General features: G+C 36.9%; 1 protein-coding gene across 3 annotated transcripts in view; it reads left to right on the top strand.

Moving 5' to 3' along the window:
• The window catches only part of Itgb6 (integrin, beta 6), a 133,867-nt gene that overhangs the window by 60,109 nt on the left and 59,747 nt on the right, over positions 1–14,011 (top strand). For 2 of the 3 annotated variants that reach the window (XM_005393349.2, XM_005393354.2), the window contains exons 3-8: positions 387–438; positions 616–840; positions 948–1,023; positions 1,744–1,823; positions 5,067–5,271; positions 6,115–6,361. In XM_005393349.2, coding sequence (XP_005393406.1) covers positions 963–1,023; positions 1,744–1,823; positions 5,067–5,271; positions 6,115–6,361 — 593 coding nt within the window. In that variant the 5' untranslated portion in view covers positions 387–438; positions 616–840; positions 948–962. Of the gene's footprint in view, positions 1–386; positions 439–615; positions 841–947; positions 1,024–1,743; positions 1,824–5,066; positions 5,272–6,114; positions 6,362–14,011 lie in introns of those variants that run through there. The other variant, XM_013518789.1, reaches the window with a different exon arrangement.

Below are 14,011 nucleotides of genomic sequence, written 5' to 3' on the forward strand. Positions count from 1 at the left end.
CTCTCTCTCTCTCTCTCTCTCTCTCTCTCTCTCTCCCTCGCTCTGTGTGTGTTCACACAGTTCTAAGGCCTTGAGTATGACACGGAATAATCCCATAATACTCTGCTACTGAGCTACCTCCAGCCTTGGAATAGACCCTTAGAAAGAGACCTCTGACCCTATCCTGAGGAATTCAGAATGTTGGACACTATTGTTGTTATTTTCAGACTATTTTATTTTGACCTATTATGACTTTCATACACTATTCTTATTTTTAATACAACTTTTAAAATAAGAATTCTATACTTCTGGAAAAAATATCTTCATTCTGTTTGAAAAATAATACTATTTTGCATTCCCTGGCCCGACTTCTAATTTGACTGCAAAATCATATTTTTATTTTTCAGAGTTTCTTTCAATGCTGTGCAGAGGACTTAACATGGAATATAAAAATCTCAGGTATTTTAGTTAGCTTATTTTTTAAATCCTCTTTACATATAATGTAAAAACTTGTATTTTATATCACATCTTTACTGCTGACATTAAATTAAAATTATTACAGAAACAATTGTATTTCAATTGCCATTTTGACATGTCTTTGATTAATATTTAACTAAATATATTAACTTTCTGTAGGATGTAGAGAGACCAATAGAACACAAAATTTCTCCTGAATGAATTTCCCCACCTTCTTGGTTATCGTACACCTGCCTTCCTTATAAGGAGAACAAGGAAGTAAATCATGTTGAAGTTGCTTTTAAACACAGCTTTTCTTCTTTACCTGTTCAGGTAGCCTCTGTTTTCATTTCGGTCTTAATGAAAACTTTTTAATTTACACCTCAAGTTTCTTTTCTAAGCAGTGTAAGTAGTATTTAAAATTTTATACTTCAAGAAAGAAAGACTTACATGATATCCAACTTTGGACTTGTAACGTTAAAGGTAATTCATTTTCTAATCTGTCTGCACAGCGAGAAGTGAAACGAATGGGGATTGAGCTGCTCTGCTTCTTCTTTCTATTTCTAGGAAGGGATGATCGCGTACAAGGTAAGACCTAAGTTCTCCGCTGTGTTGTTTTCACGCTGTGCTTGACAAACCTGTCATTTTGTTCAGAAGCTAGATCTGAAGTCATATTTTATATGATCTGTTTGATAGTTCTTTTGCCACTGGGTGAACACTTTAATAAATTACAGGTAAACATTGGGCTATTCTCACGGTGAATGTTTAAGGCGCAATATAAATAAATACAAGAGTTGCACAGGCATTTTAATTAAACAACTTTACTGAACAATAGGGCTTCTTAATGCTATTGTGACAGTTGTACTGGAAGCTTTTTTTCAATTCTATAATAAGGATTTACTGCTTAAGAGTAGTAATCTTGAGGAAGAAAGGGATTTATTACAAAAACAGAAATACTACACTTACAAGAGTGGCAAGTTTAATGGCTGCAAATGTTTTTTTTTAAATAAAAGTGACAGATGTTGAATAAGGTTAGTAAACAGGATGAGCCTGTGTTCATGAACAGTCAGATACTTTCAAATCTTAAGAAAAAAGAGAATGATTCTGGTTTACAAGCCACACGTATTTGCAGTGTGATAAATATAAGATGCGAGTTTTTATGAGAATTGCTAACTTTGTGAGGGTCAATCTTTGAAAGCAAGAATCAACTTTGACATTGTTTTTTTCAAGTAAGAGCGGTGCAGGGCTCTTACATGGAATGGATGGAAGTGACCTTAACCCCTTGCCTCTTGCTGGGTTTGAACGTAGGTAGCTGTGCCATGGGAGGTGCAGAGACCTGTGGTGACTGCTTGCTCGTTGGACCTCAGTGTGCCTGGTGCTCCCAGGAGGTAAAGCAAATGACATCAACATGTTCTTGAAACCTGTTTGCTGTTACTTCATGTCCTCAGTGACAGTAGTGTCCTTTCAGTAGGATTATAGGAGTAAAATACATCAAGAAAAAAAACCATAAATAGTAGTAGATCAAAGTGGAATGCACGTAATTACTTTTAAAAGCAATTTGTGGAAAGAATGGATGTCAAATTATTCTTTAAGCTGGGCATGGTGGCCCATGCCTATAATCCCAGCACTCAGGAGGCTGAGGCAGGAGGATTGTTGTGAGTTGGAGACCAGCCTGGGCTACAAAGTGAGCTCAAGGCCAGCCTGAACTTCATAGTAAGACCCTGTCTCAAAAAGATAAAAGCAAACAAAAAAAACCACAAATTATTCTTTAAAAAATACTTAACTCAATATCTTTATTTTAACCTGAATTTTCCTTTTACTTTAAAGCCACTTGTAATGGGTTATATATGAAATATTGAGGCTCTCTGAATAGTTAGAAACCATTGAGATGATATTTTCTAAATTAAACATACATTTGATATTAATACTATAGTTATAGTCGACCTGGGAACTAGGATTTCCTGTGAATCACTGGTAGGTTCTATAAGAAGTTTTCTAGGTTTGGAGGAATATTATTATCCAGACATTATCTCATTTTAAAAAGTATTTCATTTTTACTAGCTTAGCGACTCTGTACCACATCAATGACAAGGCCCCTGATCAAACTGAAAACTATGCAAATTTGTATGAAGATGATTGGGGAATATATAACAAGCAATCCTAAGTCCCTGCCTATCCTGTGACTCTATAAAGAAATCTATGAATGATTCATTGTGATAAAGGGATATGACAACTTCTTAAATTTTTTGTGTGTTTGTTTGCTTGTTTTTCCGGTACCGGGAATCAAACTCATGACCTTGCATTTACCAGGCAGGCGCTGTGCCACTGAGCTAAATCCCCAGCCCCTAACATCTTAAATTTTTAAAACAAGTCTCTAGCCATTGAATCTCATAAAGAGAACCAAAATTCAAATCAAATGCTACAATGCAAAATTCAGCAAAAGCCAAGTAAGACGTCCAAAGGAAAACAAATCTAGATACAGAACTCAGAACTGGGCTGTTACTGTTAAACACCAAATTTCATGTGTATCCATGAGGCCTCCCAGAGAACAGAGCACAAACTTGGCTCACTGCCCCACCTACTGCCTTGACTGATGGGTCACAAGCAAAATCCAAAGGAAATGGCTTTTGAGCTCATGCATAAAGACAGGATTGAAAGGAGCTGGAGATGTAGCTTTAGTAGCAGAGGGCTTGCTTAGCATGTGTGAGGTCCTAGGTTTGAGCTCAAGAACTGCAAAATAGATAGATGATAGCTAGCTAGCTAGCTAGCTAGATACATAGATAGACAGATGATAGAAGGATGGATAGGATAGTATAGGGTGGGGTAGAATAGATAAAAAAGACACAAAAAAGAAAGGATTAAGAATATAAATGAGGGACTAACCCACATGTTTTATACCACAGACTTAAATAACAAATCAATCTAACATTTTTATATAAACATAGTTTTTTGTTTTTTGGTTTTTTGTTTTTTGTTTTTTTTCCAGTACCAGGAATGGAACTCACGACCTCACGCTTGCCAGGCAGGTGCTGTGCCGCTGAGCTAAATCCCCAGCCCCTTAAACATAGTTTTTATCATTAATTTAAAAGAGCTTCCCACAGTGTTAATGATAGCTTTACTTATGGATAATATTTGGCAACCAAAATGATTGTCAGATCTAATGGCCATATTACTTTAAGATGTCACTCCAATAGTAGAAGAAATCATCAATTTTTCAGTTGAGGTAAGTGAAGGATTAGGTAAGTTCTGCTCCTAATTAGGGCAGATAGAAAATAGGTTCTGTGGTTAATACCACCTCCTAAGTTTTGGCAAAGGTGTGACCACAGCTGACAGCAACTCTGCTGTGTTGAGAAGGATTCTGAAGCCTTCAACCACTCTGCCTTCACTGCACCACAGGAAGTTATCATTTGCTGTGCCTGGGTGAGAGCCTCAAATAGGCTTAGACCTGACTGGTTAATAACAAATTGCATCCTTAAAAATAAATTTCAGAAGAAACATCACTTTCCCAGTTGGCAAAAAAAAAAAAAAGAAAAAGAAAAGAAAAGAACAGAACAGAAAAAAGGAAAAGAAAAAGCCAGAGTGGCTCAGACTTCTAAAGGGCAAGGAAAAGAATGTAAGGGGTTTTCCTAAGCTTGAGTCAGTGGCCCTCAAGTTCAGCTCTAGAGCAGCCTTGGGGAAGCCAAGTATTCATCTTTTGCTCCATCTCTCTGCTCTGGGTGTTGCAGAATCCAATAGTCACATCTGTGCTGGGAAACTCTACACTTCCCTGCCTGCTACACAGGTGGATCTAGAGGGGGCTAAGAAACGCCGGAGTCCTGTACAGAATGTAGGCTTTTAAACCACCTACTCTTTCATTTTCCTTCCTCATCTTCAAATCTTGGAAAGTTCTAAAAGGCCTTCAACTAGACCATTTTAAGACACTATGCTTAGAGCCCCCAAGAGGTTGATTTTAGTATAATGTAACACACCAATGAATAAAAACTGGTACACAGTGCCAGCTAGGGAGATATCATAATCCTAGTCATTTAGGAACCTACAGAAAAGTCTTTCTTTGTCAGTGGATTTGGTACTAAACATGTTACAAAGCTTGGACAGTCCTAGGATTCCAGGAACTAATAGGTCATCCCTAACAAATAATTTCACAGAATAATGTCAACTCTATGAACTCAACTACTTTAAGGATCTATCATGATATAGGATATGTTTTAAAGAAATTCCTTTTTAAAAATAAAAACTGCTAAGCCAGGTGTGGTGGCGCATGCCTGTAATCCTAGCACTCTGGAGACTGAGACAGGTGGATAAATGGAGTTCGAGGCCAGTCTGGCCTTCATAGAGGGTTCAAGGTCAGCCTGAACTACACAGCAAGACCTTGTCTTAGAAAAGAACTGCTAAGGAAACTCAGTTAAATATAATTAAAGGACATTCTAGTTTTACTCAGAACTTTACTGGCAGAATTCCCTGGTATCCAGGTATAACTTAACTTTAGACCTACAATCACTGTCAGCCCTGTAAGCATATAACATACTTAAGAGGGAAGGATGCTTAACTAGCAAAGCACGTTTAAAAGTTTAATTACTGGCCTGTTCTGGAGAAATGCAGATTTGTCTTTTTTCTCTTTTTTTCTGTTTTAGAATTTTACTCACCCATCTGGAGTTAGTGAAAGGTGTGATACCCCAGCAAATCTTTTAGCCAAAGGATGTCAATTAACCTTCATTGAAAATCCCACCTCCCAAGTGGAAATACTCAGAAATAAGCCTCTCAGTGTAGGCAGACAGAAGAATAGTTCTGACATCGTTCAGATTGCACCTCAAAGCTTGATTCTTAAATTGAGACCAGGTACAGTATGATTTCTTAATAAAAGAAAGAGGAGTCTTGTAAATAAATACACCACAGGTGGTGTAATAGTCCTGTTCCATTAATATGTATTCTGGTATATCACATATCATTGACTACAATGAACTCAGAGTTTCCATTCTCTAGGAAAACTGCGAACACCTTTCTTTATTCATGCTGATCCCTTGCCTTCCAAACGTGTTAGTAAAGAAGTCTTCCCTAGTACTAACCACTTGAATTACTCAAATGTTGCTCAGGCTTCCCTCACATTTCTTCAAGGGTTGAAATGTAAATTTAAACTCCCCTTTGTTTGGTTCACCTTTTCTAAAACCACACACGAAAAATTCAGTTTATCTTTCATCTAAATGGATGCCAATTCTCCCAAGGAGATATAAAATATCCTAAATTATGCCTACTTTAGTACTACTAAACTCTCTGCTGAAAGATTTTCATGGGCTTGTTCATTTTTAAACTCTACCAGGTTGTTCATCAAATTGTATGTATCTTTGGTAAATTGTAATTGAAATGAAACAACGAGCTGGGCTTATAGGTATGGACCTATAATCTCAGCTGCTCAGGAGGCTGAGGCAGGACCATCAAGAATGCAAGGCCAGCCAAAGCCACATAACAAAATCTTGTCAAAAGAAACAGGGAGAGAGAGAAGGGGAGGGAGACAGAAAGAGACAGAGAGAAAGAGAAGAGGAGGGGAGGGAGAGAACAAAGGAAGAAAAGAATGAAAGGAAAACAGAAGAAAGTAAACATGAAATAACAGCTGGTTCAGAGACAAGCTAGCTGCAAATAAATCCTATGTTTTTATGGACTTGCTTTTCTTGCGGGGCTTTGCAGGCAGCGAGCAGACGCTGCCGGTGCACGTCCGCCAGACCGAGGACTACCCAGTGGACTTGTATTACCTCATGGACCTCTCCGCCTCTATGGACGATGACCTCAACACAATCAAAGAGCTGGGCTCCCTGCTTTCCAAGGAGATGTCTAAATTAACTAGCAACTTTAGACTGGGCTTCGGCTCTTTTGTGGAAAAACCTGTCTCCCCTTTTATGAAAACAACACCAGAGGAAATCGCCAACCCTTGCAGGTAAGTAAGTGATTCTCTGGCGTAATTGTGAGCTGATTTCTATGGAGATACACCGCCCCCACCCCTGAGCTGCATTTGCCAGAAACTTGTCTACTCCTTGGCATTTCCATCGTGTCTGTTTGGATCCCAACAGTTTTCTCAGGGCCCGGGTTGTCTGCAGCCAAGTTGAGGTCATTTAGCAGCATGGTTCTAGCCTTGAGTCTTTGCAGCCTTTGCTTCCTGTACAGGCGAACTAGGTTGTGCGTTCTGCAGGCAGAAGGACTGAGACTTTCCATAGGTTCTGTTTAGCTGATCGCACCACAGCCCCTCAGAGACCTTGGGTCCTCAGTGACCACTACTTCCTGAAGCTCCTTGGCAATGATGTGCATTTTCTCAGTCTTCCTCCACTGTAGTGACTTCTGCCAAAATCATCTTTGCATCTTCCTTTGACGTACTTTGGGAAATGTGGGTTTCACTCATTGCTTGGAAAAGGCCTCTGCAGCCAACACTGTTATTAAATACAGTAGGAAATGAGGCAATGACTCCATTAGAATATGCTATAGTTAGTTATTAAAGCCATGTATTATGCAGGTGATGGTCAAGGGCAAATAACTGTGATGGCTTACCTGCACCTCCAGTGACATGTTGGAAATCAAGTTATTTAACAGCCGTGTAGTGAAGAAGAACTGCCATTTGCTCAATGCCAGGCCTGTGGTGAAGGCTCCATATACATGATCTCATTCAATCTCTGTAATGACAGCATCTTAAAGCAGGTTTCACCAGCCCTACACTAGGAAAAAGTAACCATGGTTCTCAGAGGTTAGTAACTTGCCAATGGCCACATGACTAATCAGTGATTTATACCAAGACCTGGATTTGCCCCAAACCAAGCTCTTTGCTATGACATTTAGTACAAACAGAATGATTTTCCAGATGTATATTAACTTTTAATATTTTCATACACCAAAAGCTTCAATCTCTATAAAAGATAAACAGGTTTCAGTATATTACTTAAAAATACTTCAGTCTAGTTCTTACCTGTAATCTAACAGAACCAAAATAATTTAACCATGAAAGGAATTTATCAATGATCATAGCACTTAGGAATTATGTTTGGTTGAAAGTACTAGAGACTATGGCTTTAAAAGAAGAAGCAAAAAATTCTTTTATCTTTTTTTTTGTTTTTGTTTTTGTTTTGTTGTTTTTTTTTGTCTTTTTGAGACAGGGTCTTGCTATGCAGTTCAGGCTGGCCTTGAACTCACTTTGTAGCCCAGGCTGGTCTTGAACTAGGAAGGATCCTCCTACCTCAGCCTCCTGAGTGCTGGGATTACAGGCATGTGCCACCACGCCCGGCTTTTTTATCTTTCACACAAAGGAATTCTGAAGAAAAGCAGTTCAGGGCTTGTATGGCAGCTCCACAAATATCAGGAATCTGAACATTTTCTTCTCTCTGCACACCATCCTTAGCATTTTGATTTTATATTTATGATCCCAAAAGGCTACTGGAGCACTAATCATAATTTCCTCATTCTATGCAGCAAGATAACAGGAAAAAGAGGGCAAATAAATAAAGGCACTCTCTTTGGCAGGGCTTGGTGGCACATGCCTATAATCCCAGAACTCCGGAGGCTGAGGCAGAAGGATCACCACAAGTTCAAAGCCAGCCTGGGCTATATAAGCAAGTTCAAGGGCAGCCACAAATGAGACCTTGACTCTTAAAAAGGACACTCTCTGCCTCCTCTTAAAGCTATAAATGACACGCACTTAAACTACATGCATAAAAACACTCAGTTTGATGACTTTTGATAATTGAACCAGCAAGTATAGTTAACACGCAAGGCATGATGCAAAACATTGTCATCACCATAGAAATTTCCCCCATGCCCCAGTTTACTTCCTCAGAGGGAAGTGCTTTCTGATTTCCCCAGATTGGTTCTGCCTATTCTGAGATTTTATGTAAATGGAAGGATACAGTATATTTTGCTCAACATAATGCTTTCAAGATTTATTTATGATTTTGTGCAGATCAGCAGTTTGGTCCTTTCTGTTTTAATAAATAGTCCATTTAAGGATTTACTACATGTTGTTTACTCATTGATTGACTTTCGTGTTGTTTCCATTTTATGGCTGTCATGAAAAATGTTGCCACGATCACTTGCATATATATCTTCGTAAGGATATGATTTTATTTTTCTTACATGGATAAATAGACTGAAACTGTTGTATTCACTGTATGATAAGTGTGCTTTTAATGTTTAGGTAAAACGCTGGGCATGGTGGCACACACCTGTAATCCCAGAACTCAGGAGGTTGAGGCAGGAGGATTGCTGTGATTTTGAGACCAGCCTGGGCTACAAAGTGAGCTCAAGGCCAGCCTGAACTGCATAGCGAGACCCTGTCTCAAAAAGACAAAAAAAAAAAAAAAAGTTTAGGAAAAGCATAAAACTGTTTTTCAATGTAAGATATATCACTTTACACATCCGTCAGCAGGCTGAGAGGGCTCCCAAGCACATCCGCACTAACACTTAGTGTTAGCAGAATTAAACTCACCTAATTCTTTTGGGCTTGCTGAAAGAATTAGTCTTTTTAATTTTAGTCATTCTAGTAGGCCTGTAATGGTATTTTACTATGATTTTAACATCTTTTCATGTGTTTATGTGCCATTCTTAGTTCTTATTATATGAATTATCTTTTGCACTCCTTTACCCATTGTTAAAAATTAGATTGCTTTCTTAATACTGTATTGTAAGAGTTCTTTAGCATATTCTGCATACAAGTTCTTTGTCAAAGATATGTTTTGCAAACACTTTCTCCAAGTTTTTGGAATTTGTCTAGCAATTTGTCTCTAGTGAACCAAAAGTTTTAATTTTGATGAAGCCCAATCTATCAAGTTTTAATTTTGTGCTTGGTGTATTTCTTTCTAAGAAATCTTTGTCAACTCTAAGGAAATAAAGATTTTTCTTATGTTTTCCTTTAGGAGCTGTATGGTGAAGGCTCCTAAATTTTGGCTTATGATCATGAATAAGTTTTTAATTTTGAAATGAGAGTAAAAGTCTAGTTTCATTTACTTTTGTTTCCATACAGTTAACCAGTCATTCTAGCTGTTTGTTAAGCGAGACTTTCCGCACCAAATTGTCTTTATGTCTTTGTTAAAAAGCAATTGACTGTGCATGAGTGAGCCTAATTTTGGGCACTGTGCTCCACTCATTGATGGCACCCATGGAACACTAATGCTTCACCTATCTTACTTACCGTATTTTCATAAAAAATCTTGAAATCAGAGGTTTATGTCCTTCAACTTTATTATGTTTTTGTTTTGGCTGTCTTAGCTCCTTCAAATTTGCGTATAAATATTAGAATCATTTCTTCAAGAAGTATGCTAAGATGTTGAGCAAGATTATATTGAAACCATAGATCAGTTTGAAGAATGAACATGTTACACATTCTGAATGCTCCAGTCGTCCAAGCATTGCATGTGACATATATCTTCACTTCTTTAGACCCTGTTTAGTTTCTGTGGGCAGCATTTTCAGAGTATATCTTGCACATCTTTTGTTTTATTTATTCCTAGGGGTGTATTTACAGTTCTACTTTCCCATGGTTTGCTGGCAGTTTACAGAAAAGCAATTGATTTTGCATACTTTGCAACCTTGATAAATTTTCTCATTGCAGTAATTCTAGTCTGATTTTGTAGATTCTTTAGGATTTCTGTGTACATGATCATGTCAATTACGTGTACTGTCTATATGCCTCTCTTCTCTTTTTCTTGACTTGTGCTGGCTAATGTCAACCCTGCAGTTTTACATTGCTGAGAGGAGACAACTTTGTCATAATAATGCTGTTAGGAGGGAAATCTTCCATATTTTAATATGTTGTTATCTCGTGTTGTTTGGACTTTATCAGGTCAAGGAAATTCCCTTCTATTCCTTGCTTGGTAAATTTGTTTTGCTTTGTTGTATTATGCATAGATGCTGGATCTCATTTTTCCAAATGAGGTTTACCAGAAATTTTACCCACACCTTAGACTTGCACCAAACCACAGCCAGCTGCAAAGGAAGCATACTGTCTCTCCTCAAACAAGATTACTAAGGAGCAAAAACGACGGGCACTATGGAGCATTGAAAAGTTCCTGCAACATTGCACTCACAGATTTCGGGAAAGAGTGATAATGATTTGCACTCTCAAAATTCTGAATAATAAATAATAAGGATGATCATTGTTATTAATTATTGGGTTCATTTATTAAGGGAAATAAGCTTGATGCTAGCAACTTCTTAAAGTCTAATATAAAACATTTACGATGCTTTTCACATTTTTTTAAATCAGAAAATATTGTGCCTGTGTAAAATTTGTACTTGATTCTTTCCCAGATTAATTCTTTCTCCTGCAACAAGCTTCAATAGAGTCTAGTAGGGCAATTCCACCAAGGATTACAAAATACTAGCTCTCTCTCTGCAATATATTTCAAATCATTCTTTCTGTCACAGATCAGATAAGTTAGCAACATAAAGTATGTTAATGACCATCTGAAGCCTGGAGTGTTAGCAGAGGAAAAAAAATTAAAATGAACAAGGCTGGATGGCTCAGCTGAGTGGGCAGCCCCACACCTTAAACTAACCAGGAGACCCTATCTCAGCGACACTCTTAAGAAAGTCAAAGCAGTTTGGCTACTTGGCTTTAATTTGTATGAATTTCATTACATTTGTTCAACGAAAATTTATTGAGCTCCAGGTATGTACCAAGTATTGGGCTAGGTATGGGGACATCTGAGGAAAAGACCTTGGTGTATTACTGGGGGAGCTGAACTTCCTTGCGGAGCAGGCTCATCATATGACAGAGTCAGCCTGGAGCCTTCGTTCATCCACTCACTCACAGTATTACCTTAGGTGAATCGTTTCATCTCTCAGGTCTTCAGTTTTTCTCCTCTGTAAATTTGGAATCACAGTACTGTTCAGACAGAATGGCTGTAAGAGCTAAATGAGATCATGAATAGAAAAAAGCCTACTGCATTGGGCCTGACCTTGATGAGTTCCCAACAAACAGTAGATACCATTAATAACCACAGAGGGGCTAGGAGACCAGACCATTTCACAGGATACAGCAAGCGGGGATCCAGAAGAACATTATGTACTTGAGGTCTTAAAAAATCAATTTGTCCTATTTTGAAAAGGTGTTTCTTTTACTCTTCTTGGCAAAATTCAAGTTATAAATAGAAAATTAGAAAATTAAGAAAATTATAAAGTTTTAAAGTTATAAGTAAGAAATCCTTTTTGCTGCAACATATTGTTTTCCTTTCCCTTTACATCCCTAGGTCTCTCAGTTCCTCTATCCAAATATCACCTCATACACAGATACACACTAAGATGAAGTTAATCTTTTGATCAAACTAAGGCTCCTTACCTGTAAATGGGGATAAGAATAATGATTTCTCAGTCATGAGAATTGAATGAGCTCAGAACCGAGCAGATATTAAAAACAAGTATTGATTTTCTTCCTTTCATTAGCACATTTTATCTCTCGTTATTTTGATTTGGCAATCGGCAAACTTAGATCTTAGGACTTCCATACACTTAAATTTAAGACCCAAAGAGCTTCAGTTGTATACTATTGATAGTCACCTTATTGAAAAGTAAAACTAAAAACAATGTGTCAATTAATTTAATAATTACGATAACATGTAATTGTTACTATAACATATTTGTATAAAAATAATCATATTTTCCAGAACAAAACAAAAATTAGCAAGTTTTTTATTCTAAAACAGAGTGATACTGTTTTATATTTTTACTGAGCTGTTAAACATCTGGGTCAAGAGAAGACAATTGGATTTTTGTGTCTGGCTCTGCATTCACTTTATTCCAATAATTTTTTGGTAGAATTTCATGAAGAAAGTCAAACCTCACGTAGATATATAGTTGTAAAAGGCAGAGTGTTTATCAGTGACTGTGAATATTCTTCTTTGATGTTACATTCACACTAGATGACAAATGAAAGTTTTAACTGGAATATAAAACAATACCTATGAACATTTCATATTCAGTTACATTAAAATCCATTTGTCTGTATTGGACTTTGATTCTTTTAACAATGCATAATTTTGCAACATTACGATTTGGTTACTTGAGAAATATTGGTTAACTGAGTTATGCCAGTCTTCCAGATTTCAGATACAATATCAAAAAATTACTATCAGTCTCATCAAGTAAGATTGGAAGTAAATCAAGGTACTGAGAATTTGGGACTATTGTTATTGTTATTCTCATGGGTGGCAGATGAACACTTTCCTAAGCTCTCATTTCCTAGTTACCTTGAACTTTGCCATTGACAACAAATACAGGCAGGCATTTTCCTCACTATGACAGTCTCACTTTGTTCATTTTTCAGAGCACATCTGCCAAACGCTCAGGTTGGAATAACAGTTTGGCTGTCAATCATGCTTTCACATAAAAATAGTGCTGCATGAGACGAGGGCCCGGCTAGCTCAGACAGTCCCATATATGCTTCCCCTCAATGAGTATTGTACTTGTGTGCAGCAGAAATGTTTTACACGTACTTCCTATGCATTAAGAAAATTCAACATATTCAAAGGCGCATATTTAATATAAATAATGACCTTTACTGACTCATCAGGACAATCAACTGAAACTAGAATTTACTTTTATTATCATGATGAGTACTTGCTTGGGATAGGTGTAAGGACTGCATGTACAGCTTGGTGTTGCTGTCTTCATACGTGCTGAGAAACCAGGAGTTTACTTACTTCTGCTTTCCTATCAGTGCAAATGTCAACACAGCAAAACAAGCAAGTGACGTCTTTGCATTACTGTGAGAGATAGTGCGATCTTAAAAGTGCTCTGGAATGTCTCAGGGATCTCATAGATCGGAGTAGCACACTTTAAAAACTACCTTTTGGGGGTTGGAGGTGTAACTCGGTGGCCAAGTTCTTGTATAGCATCTGTAAGCCCCTGGATTCAACCCCCCATACCACAAAACAAAACAAAACAAAACAAAATAAAACCTATCTTTTAAAATCTAATCTCTAATGCTTTCGGGAGTAGCTTTCTCTATTTTCATTGGGTAGAAAAATCACTAAACATTTACCTTATCCTGCAGGACTGCTAAGTGGTTCACATTTTTTAAAGCATTTTCTTTGCTGTTATTTAATGTACAGCACAAAAGACATGTTTTTTGTTTTCACTTTTATACTTATAGATGAGTTATAATATCCATTTAACAATATTTAATAACACAAAATTTAAGTTATCTCCCTCCATATCAAGCATTTTGAAGAATTTTTCCTTAACATCACTTTATATATGCTGTTGTATTGTTTTATTTTGAATTTGGCACTAACAGTAAGGACTTCATTATAGTTTTATAAAAGAGGAAACTGAACCATGAAATGGTAAATTGATTTCATATATATATATATATATCACAAGGGGTGATCACAAAATAGTTAATGTTTAAATTTTAGAAAAGTTATTACAGTAAAAGACATATTACCAAGAATGATGGGATGTGTGTTCAAAGTGAAAGAACGTGCTTTGAGAGGAAATAATGGTAATATGTCTTTTACTATTTAAATTAAATTTAAATAGTAAAATTTAAATTAAAATTTCATTTTAATTTATTATTATCATTCAGTGATTTAAATTAAAATTTCATTCC

This window comes from Chinchilla lanigera, unplaced genomic scaffold (genome assembly GCF_000276665.1).
Source record: "Chinchilla lanigera isolate Chin_1 unplaced genomic scaffold, ChiLan1.0 scaffold00048, whole genome shotgun sequence".
Classification (NCBI taxonomy): domain Eukaryota; kingdom Metazoa; phylum Chordata; class Mammalia; order Rodentia; family Chinchillidae; genus Chinchilla; species Chinchilla lanigera.